Below are 21130 nucleotides of genomic sequence, written 5' to 3' on the forward strand. Positions count from 1 at the left end.
TATAATGTATGTATAATGTATGTATAATGTATGTATGTATAATGTATGTATAATGTATGTATAATGTATGTATAATGTATGTATAATGTATGTATGTATAATGTATGTATAATGTATGTATGTATTAATGTATGTATAATGTATGTATAATGTATGTATAATGTATGTATATGTATGTTAATGTATGGATGTATATGTATGTATAATGTATGTATAATGTATGGATGTATAATGTATGGATGTATAATGTATGTATAATGTATGGATGTATAATGTATGGATGTATAATGTATGTATAATGTATGTATAATGTATGTATAATGTATGTATAATGTATGGATGTATAATGTATGTATAATGTATGTATAATGTATGGATGTATAATGTATGGATGTATAATGTATGTATAATGTATGGATGTATAATGTATGTATAATGTATGGATGTATAATGTATGTATAATGTATGTATAATGTATGGATGTATAATGTATGTATAATGTATGTATAATGTATGGATGTATAATGTATGTATAATGTATGGATGTATAATGTATGTATAATGTATGTATAATGTATGGATAATGTATGGATAATGTATGTATAATGTATGTATAATGTATGGATGTATAATGTATGTATAATGTATGTATAATGTATGGATGTATAATGTATGTATAATGTATGTATAATGTATGGATGTATAATGTATGTATAATGTATGTATAATGTATGTATGTATAATGTATGTATAATGTATGTATAATGTATGGATGTATAATGTATGTATAATGTATGTATAATGTATGGATGTATAATGTATGTATAATGTATGTATGTATAATGTATGTAGTATGTATAATGTATGTATAATGTATGTATGTATAATGTATGTATAATGTATGTATAATGTATGTATGTATAATGTATGTAGTATGTATAATGTATGTATAATGTATGTATGTATAATGTATGTATGTATAATGTATGTATAATGTATGTATGTATAATGTATGTAGTATGTATAATGTATGTATAATGTATGTATGTATAATGTATGTATGTATAATGTATGTATAATGTATGTATAATGTATGGATGTATAATGTATGTATAATGTATGTATAATGTATGTATAATGTATGGATGTATAATGTATGTATAATGTATGTATGTATAATGTATGTATGTATAATGTATGTATAATGTATGTATAATGTATGTATAATGTATGGATGTATAATGTATGTATAATGTATGTATAATGTATGTATGTACATATATCTGCCTCCTCTCATCGGGTTCATGGCCAATTCATTTGCTTTTTGGTAACTTTATCTACATGAGAACTGATTATTTTTTGCTTTCTGCTGATCTGGTGAAGTTAAACCCCACAAATATTTATAGCAGGAGGGGGGGGGGGGCACTCATGACACGGATCCCCCACAAATATTTATAGCAGGAGGGGGGGGGCACTCATGACACGGATCCCCCACAAATGACATTCTGTATAAATACTTTATTATCATTACATAAATGTCACACATCACACTAGACCGTACAGGACAGAGGGGTCTCTCCACATTTTGGGGGGCAGGTCCGGCGGCTTCACATGGACACCTGGGTGTTGTACTGGATTGCGGGGACTTTGTGGTTGTCACTCGCTGCGGAGGGAGATACAAATAGACGTTATCAGTTACCGCTGAGCTGCAGACAAAATGGCCGCCCTGCTGTGCCGCGTCTTAATTACCGGTTACTACATTAAGTATTTAATCTTTAGCTCAAGAAACATTGTTTATTAGTAAATGAAACAGGAGGGGGCTGCCGGGGCTTACAGGAGCTTTCCCTTCATATAAAACATCTACAAATTTCTAATATATTTTACATTCCATCATCATTTTCAAGTTCTCTGCTTGTTGTCATTGAATGGAAATATTCTTGTTTACATCCAGAGGCTGAACCTTTGTACAAACCTAATACTTCTGAAGGTTTGTCACAATTGTATCCTGGTTAGATAATCCTTTGTGACCTGAACATTTTACCTGCACTGATACATTGTAACAAACTATCTCCACAGATTTGTGCTGCTGATTTGTTTCACGTACAAAGCATTCAAATTTATAGAAATGTAACAAATCCTCAGCTGTGAGAAGTATTAAGTCTGGAAAGGTTTTTAACATCTGGATGTAAACATAAATATTTTTATATACCAACAGCAAGCAGAGATACGGAATCTATTAGAAACTTGTAGAATTTTCTAACGTACAATCGATAAACGTTCTTTACATAAGATCGGATGACCCCTTTAGTGCTCGGTTCTAAAACGACTCCTTCTTTTCTAGTCCTACAAAAAATAATTGGTTCAGTATCCAGAACTCGCTCCTGACCTGGCGCGGCGGCGGCGGCGGCGTTCCTGTTCTGACTCGACGTCTCCTCGTTATTAGATCTGGATTTCGTGCTCTCCAGCGTCTGATCCGATGTTTCATTTTCTATACAAAAGATACAATAATAAAAACAGATTCTGAGTCACCGAGTTACAGAAAGTTTATAAAGCTTCATCCCGGAGCGTTCTCTCCGGAACGTTCCGTCTCGTTACAGACGCTGGACGGCAAAGGCCACAAAACCTGCCGGTCACAAAGCTTGTGGGTAATTGGTGGAGCGGAGGGATACCTTGTCATCAGCCTATTGTATGCAGCAGCCTAAAGAATGGCGAGCAGCAGGTGCGCGCAGAGCGAGCCGCACAGACACGGCCGGGGCATAGAATTCCCAGCTGCAGCCCCGAGGACGACTCCGCGTCTCATTCATTTCCACAAATTCAGGTCATTCGCCGATTGTGTCAGTTCGGTGAATAAAATTTAAAGTTTTGTCCCTTAAAAGGCGGAAATATAAACAAGCCTCGTCCATTAATGAATCAGAATCCCATTAGAGGAGCCGCCTCGCTCATTACTTCACCTTCCTCCTCATCCGGAAGATATTGTGCCGCTTTAAATACACGGTTCTTAAAGAGGCGGTTTATAAATTTGAAATTAAAGGCCAGAAAATACGTCCTTGAAAATTAGCGAAACGTCGTTAAGTGGAGGAGAGCTCTCTGCGGTAATTAGTGCGGCCGAATGATGTCGGCGTCACGCGAGAGAGCGATTTATAATGTAGATTGTAATTACGTGAACGAACAAAGAAACAATAACGATGACGAAATGATAGAAAATATTCAAAACAACCGTTTTAAAATCTAAGAATTCTAAAAATAAACGAAATTGGAAAGCGAATAATAAGGAATCAATATTTACATTACAATAATAATAACAATAATAATAACAATAATAACAATAATAATAACAATAATAATAATAATAATAACAATAATAATAACAATAATAACAGTAATAACAATAATAATAACAATAATAAAACAATGTCAATATAATAATAAGTTTACAATGATTCATATTAGACTGATCATTTGTATTTATATTAATTGTTTCGATTTGTTTCATTAACTCATAATAAAGATGATAAATATTCGTTTTTTGTTATCATTCATGTTGATATTGATAATAATTCAGTTACTAGAATTAAATATTTATAATGAGCAAATAATCCCACTGATAAACCCGCCTGGCACACGGTAGGATCTACGTTTAAGGGCTTCTTCAGACGAACGATTGTAAACTTGGACGTGAAAAACTTGGACTTGTTTTCACGGATCCCTCATAGATTTGAGTCTATTGAAGGATTCGTGAAAAATGAAAAAACTAAGACATGTCCTGTTAAATCACGGACCCTTCACACGGTCCGTTAAAGAAAACGGCCATGTGAACAGCCCCATTGAATTGCATGGGTCCGTGCGCCGTACGTTTTTTTAACAGACCGCACACGGACATATAATATACTCGTCTGAATAAACCCTAAAACTAAGTCTTGGGCTCCACGGTGGCTTTTTGTTGCACGACTTTTATTCCCAGGGTTGTACGAGATTAGAAGGAAATGATTCCTTTCTTCCACAAACCGTGCGGTCTTGCAGCTCCAATCATTTATATGGGGTTCATATGCAATACCATTCACAGTCCATGGACAGGAGGGGGCGCTGTTTTTAGAATATAGCAGCCATGTTTTTCCTCTTCTACAACCCCTTTAATATGGCATGTCCAGTAAATATCCTATAAATACCAGACAGGTGTAGATGCAAATTTATGTAACAAAAAGTCACCCTGGTCATCAGCTGGGGGTCATAAAGAACGATAGTAACAGGGAACAATAGGTTAAATAATCCTACTAAGCCAATGCAGAGGAGACGGATTAATCCAACAGTGTCCCTTTAAGGCCTTGTGCACACGGAGTCCCTACAGTTCAGTACTATGGAGCCTTTGGCAGTCCCACTGTATGGGTTTATACTACCTCCGCTATATGGCATTTCATGGAATACGGCATGATTTCATTTGTCTTGGATTCAATGTGAAGAAACCGCCATACACCTCTGTATAAAAATCGGGGGCATGTGGGGAGTAGGATCCATGGACTGCTATGGGTGCTGTATTACAACAAAACCGTAATATGGCCCTAAAACTCAAACTACCCCAAAACCCTGTGTGCACTGTGTAATCTCACTTTCTAGCAGCAGGTGGCGCTGTGGTTACCATCACTAATACCCCCTGTTATTCTGTAGGGTTGTGACGCTCATGTGTGTGTAATGTGCTGCAGCTGCAGACGTCTCTCACCTTTCTTCCAGGTGTAATGCGCTTTTCTCAGCTGTAACAGGAACAGATGAACAATGACCAGCAAGACGCAAAGCATGAGAGACACCAGGACCAGGATGAGCGTGCTGTGGGATTCCCTTCTGAAGGACTTTACATCTGAAAAGTAAAAGATGAAGTCTCAGCGCCCGCGGTACCCGGTGCAGGAGGGGGGCTCACATATATTCACGTCCCCGAGTCATTTACATTAATATATATCCCCAAATAGAACATCTAAAAATGACATGACTCTATAGAGGACCAAGAGGTACAGGGATGTATGAGGGGAGTCCGGGTGATCACCAATACAGCCGCCATAACAGCTCAGTACTGTATCCCAAGAGAACAGCAAAACTGATGTAAGTGTGAATAGGAGGAGGAGCAAGAGGAGAGGAGGAGGAGCAAGAGGAGAGGAGGAGTATGAATAGTGAAGGAACAAGGATAAAGGAGGAGGAGCAAGAATAAAGGAGGAGGAGCATAAATAGAGGAGGAGGAGCAAGAATAGAGGAGGAGCAAGAGGAGAGGAGGAGTATGAATAGTGAAGGAACAAGGATAAAGGAGGAGGAGCAAGAATAAAGGAGGAGGAGCATAAATAGAGGAGGAGGAGCAAGAATAGAGGAGGAGCAAGAGGAGAGGAGGAGTATGAATAGAGGAGGAGCAAGGGTAGAGGAAGAGGAGCAAGAATAGAGGAGCAAGGGTAGAGGAGGAGCAAGAGGAGAGGAGGAGGAGCAAGAATAGAGGAGTAGCAAGAATAGAGGAGGAGCAAGAGTAGAGGAGGAGTAGCAAGGGTAGAGGAGGAGCAAGGGTAGAGGAGGAGGAGCAAGGGTAGAGGAGGAGGAGGAAGAGCAACAGAAGAGGAGCAAGATGAGAGGAGGAGGAGCAAGGGTAGAAGAGGAGAAAGAGGAGGAGGAGCAAGGGTAGAGGAATAGGAGCAAGAATAGAGGAGGAGGAGCAAGGATAGAGGAGGAGGAGGAAGGGTAGAAGAGGAGGAGCAAATGGGAAGGAAGAAGAGAGGAGGAGCAAGAGGGGAGGGGGAGGAGCAAGAGGAGAGGAGGAGGAGCAATAATAGAGGAGGAGCAAGGGTAAAAGAGGAAGCGTAGAGGAGGAGGTGCAAGGGGAGAGGAGGAGGAGCAAGAGGAGAGGAGGAGGAGCAAGAGGAGAAGAGGGGGAGCTAGAGGAGAGGAGGAGCAAGAGAGGAGGAGAAGCAAGAATAGAGGAGGAGCAAGGGTAGTAGAGGAGGAGCAATGGGAGAGGAGGAGGAGCAGCAAGAGCAGAAGAGGGGGAGCAAGGGGGACAGAAGGAAGAACAAGGGGTGAGGAAGAAGAGGACCAAGAGGTAGAGGGATGTATGAGGGGAAGCTGGATGATCACCAATGCAGCCGCCATAACAGCTCATTCCTGTATCCCTAGAGAAGAGATAAACGATGTAAGTGTGAACAGGGCCTAACATGGATGTCACTCAGCTTTCCCAGAACCAGATAAAACCAAGAAATAGCGCAGCTCCTGTTGTCTGGGGTATCACATCAAGGCTTGGGGGGCACGTACCCGACTCTGTGGAGATTTTAGAACCTGCTGTTGTGTTGACATCAGTCTCCAGCGATGAGTTTTCCTCAGAGAATGAAGTAAATGTCACGACTTCTAAAAAAGATTCAAACATTCAATAAGAGACATAGAGAACATACGACCACGACAATCACAAAAGTGACAAGTCACTGCCCTACATAAGACAAACTCTTCTCCTGAAATACTCTGTTCTGCTGGGGGCCCTCCGCCTTCCACTATGTACATTTTAGACAGTGACTTCCCATTCTCCGGCACTGCCCCTCTCATGCAGCCCTGCCCTCACTAACATCATCATATGAATGATTAGGTCACTACCTCTTAACACATCACTGCTGAAGCTCTCTGGGCTGCTTTTAAGATTCTAGTGATCTGATTGGTCGTTTATTTAGTCTGGATCAGCAGGGTGATGAAGAATATGCCTTCTCAGATCCTCTTATCAAACCAAGTCCCTTATGTGTCCACAGTGTAGGGAGACGGGATGTTACCTGCGGTTGCACTTCCATCTGCTCCATCTGTTGTGCTTCTCTCTATATTTTCCGCAGCTGTGACCTTTCCTATAAATGACACAGAACGTTATAAGATTGAGATTCTTGGTCAATAAATGGCAGAAAATCCTAGAGACAATATCAGTATTTTACCGGTGGATGAAGCTTCATTGGTTCTGCTGGTCGCGTTTACGTCAGTCGTATCTGGCGCTGATTAGGGAAAAATACAACAATAGTAAGAATATGTAAATATAAAAAAATCAGAACATTATTATTATAATTATTATTATAACGCGATAATCTGCTGTGGTGCCGCACGATGTGGTGTAAAATAGAAATAAACAGAAAAGTAACAACATACAGAAGGAGAGAGTCCGGCTTATAGGAACAAGAAAGGAGAAGAGGAGGAGCAAGAGGAGAGGAGGAGGAGCAAGAGGAGAGGAGGAGCAAGAGGAGAGGAGGAGCAAGAGGAGAGGAGGAGGAAGAGGAGCGAAGGAGGAGGGGCAAGAAAGGAGAAGAGGAGGAGCAAGAGAAGAGGAGGAGAAGCAAGAGGAGAGGAGGAGCAAGAAGAGAGGAAGATGAGCGAAGGAGGAGGAGCAAGAAAGGAGAAGAGGAGGAGCAAGAGGAGAGGAGAAGGAGCAAGAGAAGAGGAAGAGCAAGAGAAGAGGAGGAGGAGCAAGAGGAGAGGAGGAGGAGCAAGAGAAGAGGAGGAGGAGCAAGAGGAGAGGAGGAGCAAGAGGAGAGGAGGAGGAAGAGGAGAGAAGGAGCAAGAGAAGAGGAAGAGGAGTAGCAAGAGGAGAGGAGGAGTGGCAAGAGGAGAGGAGGAGCAAGAATAGAGGAGGCAGAGAAGCAAGAGGAGAGGAGGAGGAGCAAGGGGACAGGAGAAGGAGCAGCAAGAGCAGAGGAGGAGCAAGTGGAGAGGACAGAAGGAGGAAGAAGAGGTGAGGGTGAGGAGGAGCAAGGAGAGATGAGGAGGAGCAAGTGGAAAGGATGAAGAGAAGTAAGAGGAGAGGAGGAGGAGCAAGAGAAGAGGAGGAGGAGCAAGAGGAGAGGAGGAGCGAAGGAGGAGCAAGAAAGGAGAAGAGGAGGAGCAAGAGGAGAGGAGAAGGAGCAAGAGAAGAGGAAGAGCAAGAGAAGAGGAGGAGGAGCAAGAGGAGAGGAGGAGGAGCAAGAGAAGAGGAGGAGGAGCAAGAGGAGAGGAGGAGGAGCAAGAGAAGAGGAGGAGCAAGAGGAGAGGAGAGGAGGAGCAAGAGGAGAGGAGGAGGAAGAGGAGAGAAGGAGGAGGAGCAAGAGAAGAGGAGGAGGAGTGGCAAGAGGAGAGGAGGAGCAAGAATAGAGGAGGAAGAGAAGCAAGAGGAGAGGAGGAGGAGCAAGGGGACAGGAGAAGGAGCAGCAAGAGCAGAGGAGGAGCAAGTGGAGAGGAGAGAAGGAGGAAGAAGAGGTGAGGAGGAGGAGGAGCAAGGAGAGATGAGGAGGAGCAAGTGGAAAGGATGAAGAGAAGCAAGAGGAGAGGAGGAGTAAGGGTAGAGGAGGAGAAGCAATGATAGAGGAGAGGGAGGAGTAAGAGGAGAAGCAAGGGAAGAGGAGGAGGAGCAATGCGAGAGGAGGAGCAGCAAGAGGAGGAGCAAGGGGAGAGGAAAGAAGGAGGAGCAAGGGTAGAGGAGGAGCAAAGGGAAAGGAAGAAGAGCAGCAAGAGAAGATGAGGAGGGGCAAGGGGAGAGGAGGCGAGGAGCGGTGGAGGAGTAAAAGGAGAGAAGATTCATAGTTATCGGATTCTGATGATCGTCTTGATGCTGATGCTTTACCTTTGGTTTCATGTTCCCTCTTTCTTCCCGGCGTCCTCACGTTTGCTGTTGTGTATTTCTCTACAGATGAAGTCGATGTTACAGCTTCTAAAATACCAGAAGTAGATAAATATCTTACATATAATAAAATAATTTGTAATCCCTTCAGGCAGCTGCAGACAGGAAAATGTTGGGTGTAACCTGCAGATTCTGAGTCTTCCCCTCCCCTCTTCTGGTTTCTGTAAATGCATTTAATTATGACTGTTCTGTGGGGGCGGGCTCTTTCTGGAGTGATGTCAGAGCTGTGCTGTGTGCTCTGAGCCAATCAGATGTCTCCCCCTGCTGTACCCCCTCCCCTCATGCACTAAAACGACTGCAGCTGCATCCCCCTCCCCCAGTTGTCTATTTACAGTTTTACTCTAGATGGATTTTTTGGTGACTGAGGAGGTTTGTGATGTTTCTGACAGCGCATGAAACAAAGATTTGTGGGCACTATAATCCCAGCTGAAATGTCACTCAATCCATAAAATAATCTAGTTTATATTGGAAACAATCAGCAAGTTTATCAACAAACACACTTTTAACAGATAATCTAAGCTCCTATAATTCAGGGGGGGGGGCACTTAGTTTTTCATACATCAGGGTGACTGTAAAGTGGCTGGTTTAAAGGCGGCGGATCCCAGAATGCAAATCGTTAGAGTAAACTCTGTGCAGACACTGAACAAGCAGGGAATGCTGGGAAATGTAAGCTCAGTTGCGAATTGTGACTGCAGCTCTGCATGTGACTGGAGCATAAGAAAGGATGTAACTTAGGATCGGTAAAAGGAAAGTAACGCAAATTATTGGCAAAATGTAGAGTGTAACATGGCGGAGCTACAAGAGGAAATGTCTAATACTAATTGATGATGATACATTTCTGCTGCACCTTCCCCGGCAGTAATTCCTGCTGGTCTCTTCTTACGTAGCGCTCGCTGTCTGCCGCTCTGTGATCCGCCACAATTACTTTAAATTAATTTACTAATTATTTGTTTCAACCGAGCAATTACTGAATGCAATCAGCCATTTGTGGGCTGTCATCGGGAGCGAGGCTCTTTTATCTGCCAGGTCTAGACGCATTGAAGTCCCCGTCTGGCGCATATTAAAGGTGATGCACATGAAAAGCCGATTCTGTTTTATTACAAATTAATTTAATTGAACTTCAAGCTCTCGGAGTAAATGCAAAAGAGAATATTATGGCGGTTAAATATCTGGAGAGTACAGGAGGAGGGAAAACAATCGCGGCAAACACTGAAATGCGCTGGGTGGAATCTCTGTAAACGGACACAGAATAAATGGGTGTACAACCCCACCCCGACCACTGGGGGTGCTCTCACCAACCACTGGGTTACCTCTTATAGAAGCTCTTGTCTAGGGTGCAGCAGTCTCATGACAGTGAATGAGATTTGAGATACAATGTGTTTGGAATCAGAGCGGTTTCTGGGGTTTGCATGTCCTAGTCGACGCGTTTTGGTACCGTTTATGGCGCGTTTTACCCCCATTGACTTCAATGCACAATGGAAATTTGGACTGGACGCAGCTTGACAAAGATTTCTAGGAACTGCTGTGGATTGTAGTTAAACCGCGGCAAAAGTTCGTTTGATACGTATTTTTTGCTGCAGCTTTACCGGCATGTGGTCGGCACCAAAGATCATGATTTGTCAATTGGTTATAGTTACAGATTAAAATCGCGCTGATCTGACAATTTCTTCTCTACCGTCTTGTTCTCTGGTGCCGCCATCTTGGTCGCTGTTTGTCGGCGGCGATGTGTATGGTTGGTTACGGTCAGACGCAGGTTTAACGCGCTGAATTTGGTTTATTTGCCGCCAGTTGATTACGAAGTTATTGATAACGGTATTAAATTTCGCTCCATTGGGTCGGGAGAGGTCGTTTTAGCTAATCCTCCATATTGTAAGCGTCTTCTCCGGAGTAAAGCGTAACCTGCGTCTCGGGGGATATTTTTAATGCATAAAGTGGCCGATCTGAAATGCCAAATACATTGTGTTTTTTGCAGGCACTAAGCGCTGCTTTGCTATTGATTTAAGTGGCGTGGAGCGGGTTTGGTTGAGCGCGAGCGCTGGGTGTTCAGCTCTCGTTCTGCCATTGATTGTTTCCAGGTGGTTTGTGCCCCTCCAGCTGGGATTAAGCACATTTGCAGAAAATGAAAGCAATTTCACTCTATAAATGTACGAGTTGACTGTGATGCCAATACCATTACCACTAATGCTGTGCCCGGCTTCCTGCCCTGACCGCTGACTCGTCTGCCACTCTCTCCTGACTCCGGGGGGTTCATCCAGGCCGCAGAACTGCACGCATTAACCCATGGTGACCCAGGACTGCAGAGAATGCAAAGCCCATTGCTACAATGTTCAAAGGCAATTCCCAAAGTATCCGGTCAGTAAAAGACAATTCCTCAGACTGCACTGCCGGTCAATAATTCATATCATCCTGTGAACCAGAAGCGGCATCAATATTCTCCAGGGACAGTGTGCTGACAAGCAAATGTATCTAATCCTATCATGTGTGATACTGTCTGCTGAGCTGTGTATCTAATCCTATCATGTGTGATACTGTCTGCTGAGCCGTGTATCTAATCCTATCATGTGTGATACTGTCTGCTGATCCGCTGTATCTAATCCTATCATGTGTGATACTGTCTGCTGAGCTGTGTATCTAATCCTATCATGTGTGATACTGTCTGCTGAGCTGTGTATCTAATCCTATCATGTGTGATACTGTCTCTGAGCTGTGTATCTAATCCTGTCATGTGTGATACGGTCTGCTGTGCTGTGTATCTAATCCTATCATGTGTGATACTGTCTGCTGAGCTGTGTATCTAATCCTATCATGTGTGATACTGTTTCTGAGCGGTGTAGCTAATCCTATCATGTGTAATACTGTCTGCTGAGCTGCTGTATCTAATCCTATCATGTGTGATACTGTCTGCTGAGCTGCTGTATCTAATCCTATCATGTGTGATACTGTCTGCTGAGCTGCTGTATCTAATCCTATCATGTGTGATACTGTCTGCTGAGCCACTGTATCTAATCCTATCATGTGTGATACTGTCTGCTGAGCTGTGTATCTAGTCCTATCATGTGTGATACTGTCTGCTGAGCCGTGTATCTAGTCCTATCATGTGTGATACTGTCTGCTGAGCCGTGTATCTAGTCCTATCATGTGTGATACTGTCTGCTGAGCTGTATCTAATCCTATCATGTGTGATACTGCCTGCTGAGCTGTGTATCTAATCCTATCATGTGTGATACTGTCTGCTGGGCCACAGTATCTAATCCTATCATGTGTGATACTGTCTGCTGAGCTATGTATCCAATCCTATCATGTGTGATACTGTCTGCTGAGCTATGTATCAAATCCTATCATGTGTGATACTGTCTGCTGAGCCGTGTATCTAATCCTATCATGTGTGATACTGTCTGCTGAGCCGTGTATCTAATCCTATCATGTGTGATACTGCCCCTGAGCAGCTGTATCTAATCCTATCATGTGTGATACTTAGAGAACCCCTCATCATGATAACTCTGTAGGGTTAATATTTAGTAGTCATGTAATGAATGATTTCTATTGCGCTCCAGGTTTATTCTGCTTTGATATTATTATTATTTCTGGCGTCCGCTGCTTTGTATAGAACAGAATGAGCGGCTTTCCGCTAATTACATGCCGCCATCTGGTGCCCATCATGGGAACTACAACCTAGGGGACAGCAGTCTGCAGGAACTGGAGTCACACAATTTACATGGGGCTGCCGTTCCCTCCAGTCCAGAAATGGAAAGAGAAATGAATAACTATTATAATCACAGACCTAATGGGTAGAATTAGACCAATTGTGTAACTCATTAAAGTGTGCCAGGTTGTAAAATGTTATAAAAGTGGGGTTCTCCTTTAACCCCTTACCTGAAGGATGTGGCCGGGTGTCCTCGGTGATCTGTGATTCTGCTGTAATGATAATTTATAACAAATGATCAAATATATAAAAATGATCAGAATTCGCACATCACTACAAGGTAAGAAATATCGAAAGTTTAGAGGAAGAACTGCGAGTACAACGCTGCGCAGGATACAGACGTGCGCTCAATCCTCGTATAGTGAGAACGGAAAACTTTCCAATATACTTTTTTTTGTCTTAATTCCTCGCCATTTTTAAAATGTCAGCTTGCTGTCAGTGAATGGGAACATTTATGGTAACATCCAGAACATAAAAAAAACTGTCCCAAACTAGTCCTGCTCACACAGCTGAGGTTTAGTTACAATGTATACAGGCTGGGGGTCTAATGGCTCTGGCAAGACTATACCCAGCAACTACAACTCCCAGCATGCTCTGACAGCAGGATGGTCACAAGTTGGAGGGCATTGGTCTGGGCAGTTTTCTGTGACACATATCTCCCTCCTAGACTCCAGGTTCATGTCTCTTATCTACACTAATACATTGTAACTACAGCATCAGCTGCGTGAGTAGGACTAAGTCAAATGGTGTTTTCTGCTTCTGAATGTAAACCATAAATATCCACATTCACTGAGAGCAAGCGGAGATATTGAAAATGGTAATGAATTTAAATAGAAAGCTGTGGAACTGTCATTATATACTGATTATAATATTCACATGCCAGCAAAAATCTAGCGCCCATCCCCCAATCCTTCGAGAAATCCCAGGAGACCGCATTGTACGTAGGAGTTGCCGGAGGGTTGCCCTTGGTCGTTCTTACATACAATGTATATTTTTAACTAGCAGAGATGGGCACATCTATAGACATCAGTGCCAGGACATGGCGCCAGCGCCCAGTATTCCGTACATTCTGCGCCCGTCCATCACTTACACAATGTATGGAAGCTGTAAGACGCTGTGAGGTTTCCTGGAGTCAGGGTCTTGTGTCTCACTACACATCTGGCTCTAGATTTACGAGACGCGGCGCTGACCCGCAGGGTGCTGACCACGGAGCATCGCCCGTCACTCTCCAGTCTGACATTCTTATGACCTTCAGAAGACAAGAGGAACCAATGAGAGACCCGGAGACGTAACCGCAGCAGATCCGCGCACATGTAGACGGTGAACAGAACATGGCGGTAAAATGTCAGCGACCGCGCTATATTACGGTAATGCCAGAAAACTGGAGTAATTGAATAATAAGCCCTCAGGAGCAAGTAAGTCTACAGTGGTTGATGATGGGGGCACTGTGGTTGTCACTGTTGTGGGGGCACTGTGGATGAGACTAGAGGCACTATCGCTGTCATTATGGCGGCACTGTGACTGGGGGTATTGTGACTGACTATGAGTGAACGGTGACTAAAATTATGGGCACTGCGCTACGTCTCTCATTATTATGGTGGCACCACGGCTGACTCTGGGGGTACTGTGACTGATACTGGGTGCATTGTGCCTGACTCTGGGGGTACTGTGACTGATACTGGGTGCATAGTGCCTGACTCTGGGGGTACTGTGACTGATACTGGGGGCATTGTGCCTGACTCTGGGGGTACTGTGACTGATACTGGGGGCATAGTGCCTGACTCTGGGGGTACTGTGACTGATACTGGGGGCATTGTGCCTGACTCTGGGGGTACTGTGACTGATACTGGGGGCATTGTGCCTGACTCTGGGGGTACTGTGACTGATACTGGGGGCATTGTGCCTGACTCTGGGGGTACTGTGACTGATACTGGGGGCATTGTGCCTGACTCTGGGGGTACTGTGACTGATACTGGGGGCATTGTGCCTGACTCTGGGGGTACTGTGACTGATACTGGGTGCATAGTGCCTGACTCTGGGGGTACTGTGACTGATACTGGGGGCATAGTGCCTGACGCTGGGGGTACTGTGACTGATACTGGGTGCATAGTGCCTGACTCTGGGGGTACTGTGACTGATACTGGGTCTGGGTGCATAGTGCCTGACGCTGGGGGTACTGTGACTGATACTGGGTGCATAGTGCCTGACTCTGGGGGTACTGTGACTGATACTGGGTGCATAGTGCCTGACTCTGGGGGTACTGTGACTGATACTGGGTGCATAGTGCCTGACGCTGGGGGTACTGTGACTGATACTGGGTGCATAGTGCCTGACTCTGGGGGTACTGTGACTGATACTGGGGGCATAGAGCCTGACTCTGGGGGTACTGCGACTGATACTGGGTGCATAGTGCCTGACTCTGGGGGTACTGTGACTGATACTGGGTGCAAAGTGCCTGACTCTGGGGGTACCGTGACTGATACTGGGGGCATTGTGCCTGACTCTAGGGGTACTGTGACTGATACTGGGGGCATTGTGCCTGACTCTGGGGGTACTGTGACTGATACTGGGGGCATTGTGCCTGACTCTGGGGGTACTGTGACTGATACTGGGTGCATAGTGCCTGACTCTGGGGGTACTGTGACTGATACTGGGGGCATAGTGCCTGACTCTGGGGGTACTGTGACTGATACTGGGGGCATTGTGCCTGACTCTAGGGGTACTGTGACTGATACTGGGGGCATTGTGCCTGACTCTGGGGGTACTGTGACTGATACTGGGGGCATTGTGCCTGACTCTGGGGGTACTGTGACTGATACTGGGGGCATTGTGCCTGACTCTGGGGGTACCGTGACTGATACTGGGGGCATAGTGCCTGACTCTGGGGGTACAGTGACTGATACTGGGGGCATAGTTCCTGACTCTGGGGGTACTGTGACTGATACTGGGGGCATAGTGCCTGACTCTGGGGGTACTGTGACTGATACTGGGGGCATTGTGCCTGACTCTGGGGGTACTGTGACTGATACTGGGGGCATTGTGCCTGACTCTGGGGGTACTGTGACTGATACTGGGGGCACAGTGCCTGACTCTGGGGGTACTGTGACTGATACTGGGGGCATAGTGCCTGACTCTAGGGGTACTGTGACTGATACTGGGGGCATTGTGCCTGACTCTGGGGGTACTGTGACTGATACTGGGTGCATAGTGCCTGACTCTGGGGGTACTGTGCCTGATACTGGGGGCATAGTGCCTGACTCTGGGGGTACTGTGACTGATACTGGGGGCATAGTGCCTGACTCTGGGGGTACCGTGACTAATACTGGGGGCATAGTGCCTGACTCTGGGGGTACTGTGACTGATACTGGGGGCATAGTGCCTGACTCTGGGGGTACTGTGACTGATACTGGGGGCATAGTGCCTGACTCTGGGGGTACTGTGACTGATACTGGGGGCATTGTGCCTGACTCTGGGGGTACTGTGACTGATACTGGGGGCATAGTGCCTGACTCTAGGGGTACTGTGACTGATACTGGGGGCATAGTGCCTGACTCTGGGGGTACAGTGACTGATACTGGGGGCATAGTGCCTGACTCTGGGGGTACTGTGACTGATACTGGGGGCATAGTGCCTGACTCTGGGGGTACTGTGACTGATACTGGGGGCATTGTGCCTGACTCTGGGGGTACTGTGACTGATACTGGGGGCATAGTGCCTGACTCTGGGGGTACTGTGACTGATACTGGGGGCATAGTGCCTGACTCTGGGGGTACTGTGACTGATACTGGGGGCATTGTGCCTGACTCTGGGGGTACTGTGACTGATACTGGGTGCATAGTGCCTGACTCTGGGGGTACTGTGACTGATACTGGGGGCATTGTGCCTGACTCTGGGGGTACTGTGACTGATACTGGGGGCATAGTGCCTGACTCTGGGGGTACTGTGACTGATACTGGGGGCATAGTGCCTGACTCTGGGGGTACTGTGACTGATACTGGGGGCATAGTGCCTGACTCTGGGGGTACTGTGACTGATACTGGGGGCATTGTTCCTGACTGTGGGGGCTGAAGCTGCACAGTGAATAATTCCAGGGGTCTCACCGAACACTTCCGTGTGGTCGTCGATCAGCCAGGTGAGTCTGGGGCAGGGTCGGCCGCCTGATGTCGAGCAGGTAAGTAGATGTTTCTCCTTCAGGCCTTTTCCAGGGATTTTGATGGCTTCTATGGAAGGTGGAGACGGCGCCGCTAAAATGTAATTATAACTCATTATAAACACTGACAGCACGGACACACCGTTACTATGATACTGAAGGACTGTTGTTATGATACTGAATTACTGTTACTATGGTACTGAATGACCGTTGCTATGGTATGGAATGACTGTTGCTATGGTACTGAATGTCTGTTGCTATGGCACTGAATGACTGTTGCTATGGTACTGAATGACTGTTCTATGATACTGAATGAGTGTTGCTATGGTAATGAATGACTGTTGCTATGGTACTGAATGACTGTTGCTATGAAGGATATAAAATGTTACAAAGTCACTTGACAGTGTGTTATATGAACATCTTACTCACTTTGCTTCCGCTCGACAGTTGCTAAGAATAATTCTAGTCTTTCTGTTGCTATGTTACTTATTATTGACTGTTGCCATGACCCATCTTAGACTCTCCATTGCTATGTTACTGTTGCTATGAACAATCCCCCATACTCCTTTATAGTGTATGTTGCTATGGTCAATGCCAGACGCTGGGTTTACTAAAATTTAACAACCTCACTGGTTCCTCTCTACCGCTGTCCTGCATGTGTCAGTCTTCACTGTATTTGTGGCATTCTATTCATGAACCAGGAAGATCAGGGTGCACAGTCCAGGCTACAGTGCATTGTGGGAGAACACATAAAAAAGGTGAATATAAATAAAGTTACCCAGGGACAGGGGTGTAAGAAACATACAGGCAGTACAGGCAGCTGCAATGGCGCCAGTGTAAGGTGGGGAGGGAACCTCCGATAGTCTCTTTGCCATAATCCATGGAACAACATAGGGCAACGAGGTGCAGTTCCTGGATGAAGGGGTGTGATACACACGGGGAGGTAACGCTAGTCTCTGGACCCCCTATACTTCTATGTACACCCCTCTAGTAGTGACCGGTCCCGGTTGTTTGGACAGATGAGGACTTCCCCCCGTGACTATCTCAGGTACTTTCCTCCAGCAGCAGCTTCACTTTCTGCCTCAGTGGCTGCGTAATCCGGTGAAGTGACCGTCCGCCGCCGTCGTGATGTCGTCTTGTGGTTTCATTTGCAGAACTTTTTAGAAAGTTTGAAGAAGTTTGATGTGTCACAAGTGTCCTGACTACCTGGGACCTCAGAGCTGCAAAGAGGAACCATGTATCATTATGGAAGTACCACTTACCCAACACGGAGAGCCGGACCCTCTTGGTCTGCACCGGGGCGCTGTAATACAGGCAGGAGTACACCCCGTCATCCGCCCGCGTTATATTGGACAGACCGATAATCAGTTTATTCCTCGAGTATCGTACTAACTGGTGCCTTCTGTCTTTTAAGACTGCAATGACAAGGATCCTAATAAGAATATCAATACGTTTTTTCTGTCAGTCTTTACTGTAGTTGTGGTATTGTATTCATGAACCAGGAAGGTCATGATGAGCTGCACTAAAGATTCCTCTCAGATAGTGGAAATCTGCAGTGCATGTATTTGAAAAAATTCACTGACGTCCTGCAGAGCTTGTGCTTATATACAACATACAATCTGAACAAGTTGAGCTGAAGTATAAAGCATTGGGGAGAGACAGAGCTGCAGTTTGACCCTCTGATAAGACAGGAGGAGAATTTTGAGGCTACCACAGATTCTAATAGACAATACAGCTAAATTGGAGTCACCGATTTAAGGCGTCCTCAATGGAGCAGAACTGCAGTGTAAAGAATGGGACAATAAATTAACATAATCCAGAAGAACAGGATTTTTAGGATGACATCTGTTTTCAGGTGGAGCACATTGTGTTCTCTACATTAAATTCTACTCTACCTGTAAAGATGAATCTATGTGGACATTCACACAGTAATCAGGGGTCTCTGTACTCACCTTTCTCCCCATTAAAGTAACTGGTGTAGCCCCTCGGTGTCAACCACTGTAGATCGGAACCATTGCCCCCCGGAAACACACATCTCAGGGTGACGGCTTTTCCTTCCTCCACAGATAGACGTGAAGTGTGAGATTCCGCTGTAAGAAACGTGGTAATGAATCCCCCCGCACTGTACACACAGGATGTGCTGCACATAACACAACCAGATCTGACAAATGTCTCATGTACTGACAATGAATACCGGTCATTACAGGGACCCCATGTGATTATCCAAGATGATGGGTTTCCTTGTATTGTAGGGGAGGCCAAAGATTAGTGACATCACTGACAGCACAAAGGAGCCAGGAACCAGTGACATCACTGACAGCACAAAGGAGCCAGGAACCAGTGACATCACTGACAGCACAAAGGAGCCAGGAACTAGTGACATCACTGACAGCACAGAGGAGAATGAACCAGTGACATCACTGACAGCACAGAGGAGCTAGGAACCAGTGACATCACTGACAGCACAAAGGAGCCAGGAACCAGTGACATCACTGACAGCACAGAGGAGAAGGAACCAGTGGCATCACTGACAGCACAGAGGAGCTAGGAGCCAATGACATCACTGACAGCACAAAGGAGCTGGGGACCAGTGACATCACTGACAGCACAGAGGAGAAGGAACCAGTGGCATCACTGACAGCACAGAGGAGCCAGGAACCAGTGACATCACTGACAGCACAAAGGAGCCAGGAACCAGTGACATCACTGACAGCACAAAGGAGCCAGGAACCAGTGACATCACTGACAGCACAAAGGAGCTGGGGACCAGTGACATCACTGACAGCACAGAGGAGAAGGAACCAGTGGATCACTGACAGCACGGAGGAGCTAGGAGCCAGTGACATCACTGACAGCACAGAGGAGCTAGGAGCCAGTGACATCACATACAGCACAGAGGAGCTAGGAAGCAGTGACATCACTGACAGCACAGAGGAGAAGGAACTAGTGACATCACTGACAGCACAAAGGAGCTAGGAACCAGTGACATCACTGACAGCACAAAGGAGAAGGAACCAGTGACATTACTGACAGCACAGAGGAGCTAGGACCCAGTGACATCACTGACAGCACAAAGGAGCTAGGAACCAGTGACATCACTGACAGCACAGAGGAGAAGGAACCAGTGACATCACTGACAGCACAGAGGAGCTAGGAGCCAGTGACATCACAGACAGCACAGAGGAGCTAGGAGCCAGTGACATCACTGACAGCACAAAGGAGCTAGGAACCAGTGACATCACTGACAGCACAGAGGAGAAGGAACCAGTGACATCACTGACAGCACAGAGGAGAATGAACCAGTGACATCACTGACAGCACAAAGGAGCCAGGAACTAGTGACATCACTGACAGCTTAGAGGAGAATGAACCAGTGACATCACTGACAGCACAGAGGAGCTAGGAACCAGTGACATCACTGACAGCACAAAGGAGCCAGGAACCAGTGACATCACTGACAGCACAGAGGAGAAGGAACCAGTGGCATCACTGACAGCACAGAGGAGCTAGGAGCCAATGACATCACTGACAGCACAAAGGAGCTGGGGACCAGTGACATCACTGACAGCACAGAGGAGAAGGAACCAGTGGCATCACTGACAGCACAGAGGAGCCAGGAACCAGTGACATCACTGACAGCACAAAGGAGCCAGGAACCAGTGACATCACTGACAGCACAAAGGAGCCAGGAACCAGTGACATCACTGACAGCACAAAGGAGCTGGGGACCAGTGACATCACTGACAGCACAGAGGAGAAGGAACCAGTGGATCACTGACAGCACGGAGGAGCCAGGTACCAGTGATATCACTGACAGCACAGAGGAGAAGGAACCAGTGACATCACTGACAGCACAGAGGAGCTAGGAGCCAGTGACATCACTGACAGCACAGAGGAGCTAGGAGCCAGTGACATCACATACAGCACAGAGGAGCTAGGAAGCAGTGACATCACTGACAGCACAGAGGAGAAGGAACTAGTGACATCACTGACAGCACAAAGGAGCTAGGAACCAGTGACATCACTGACAGCACAAAGGAGAAGGAACCAGTGACATTACTGACAGCACAGAGGAGCTAGGACCCAGTGACATCACTGACAGCACAAAGGAGCTAGGAACCAGTGACATCACTGACAGCACAGAGGAGAAGGAACCAGTGACATCACTGACAGCACAGAGGAGCTAGGAGCCAGTGACATCACAGACAGCACAGAGGAGCTAGGAGCCAGTGACATCACTGACAGCACAAAGGAGCTAGGAACCAGTGACATCACTGACAGCACAGAGGAGAAGGAACCAGTGACATCACTGACAGCACAGAGGAGAATGAACCAGTGACATCACTGACAGCACAAAGGAGCTAGGAACCAGTGACATCACTGACAGCACAGAGGAGAAGGAACCAGTGACATCACTGACAGCACAGAGGAGCTAGGAGCCAGTGACATCACTGACAGCACAGAGGAGCTAGGAGCCAGTGACATCACTGACAGCACAAAGGAGCTAGGAACCAGTGACATCACTGACAGCACAGAGGAGAAGGAACCAGTGACATCACTGACAGCACAGAGGAGAAGGAACTAGTGACATCACTGACAGCACAGAGGAGCCAGGAACCAGTGACATCACTGACAGCAC

At 45.9% G+C, this 21130-nt stretch overlaps 1 protein-coding gene across 2 annotated transcripts; it reads right to left on the reverse strand.

Moving 5' to 3' along the window:
* Positions 1-1542: 1542 nt before the first annotated feature.
* Positions 1543-18744, reverse strand: CRTAM (cytotoxic and regulatory T cell molecule). 2 transcript variants are annotated; one of them, XM_075839175.1, is made up of 13 exons: positions 18677-18744; positions 18444-18581; positions 17754-17906; positions 16442-16585; positions 13432-13590; positions 12512-12553; positions 8582-8668; positions 6930-6986; positions 6777-6845; positions 6274-6366; positions 4715-4849; positions 2387-2488; positions 1543-1663 (listed from the first exon to the last, which is right to left on the reverse strand). In XM_075839175.1, exons 1-13 carry the CDS (start codon positions 18690-18692, stop codon positions 1608-1610), a joined length of 1251 nt encoding a protein of 416 aa, XP_075695290.1. In that variant the 5' UTR covers positions 18693-18744; the 3' UTR covers positions 1543-1607. The 2 variants fall into 2 exon arrangements, with proteins under 2 accessions (XP_075695290.1, XP_075695289.1); XM_075839174.1 differs by having other exon boundaries at positions 18444-18706.
* Positions 18745-21130: the final 2386 nt, after the last annotated feature.

The sequence above is a fragment of the Rhinoderma darwinii genome, chromosome 10 (genome assembly GCF_050947455.1).
Source record: "Rhinoderma darwinii isolate aRhiDar2 chromosome 10, aRhiDar2.hap1, whole genome shotgun sequence".
Taxonomy (NCBI): Eukaryota; Metazoa; Chordata; class Amphibia; order Anura; family Rhinodermatidae; genus Rhinoderma; species Rhinoderma darwinii.

Excerpts from the sequence above, each read along its gene's own strand:
- CRTAM (XM_075839174.1), bottom strand. The coding sequence starts at position 18,639 with ATGTGCAGCACATCCTGTGTGTACAGTGCGGGGGGATTCATTACCACG. Across the intron at positions 12,554-13,431 it reads TTACAGCTTCCATACATTGT|CAGAATCACAGATCACCGAG; the intron begins GTAAGTGATGGA and ends TTATCATTACAG. Across the intron at positions 6,367-6,776 it reads AGATGGAAGTGCAACCGCAG|AAGTCGTGACATTTACTTCA; the intron begins GTAACATCCCGT and ends AATCTTTTTTAG.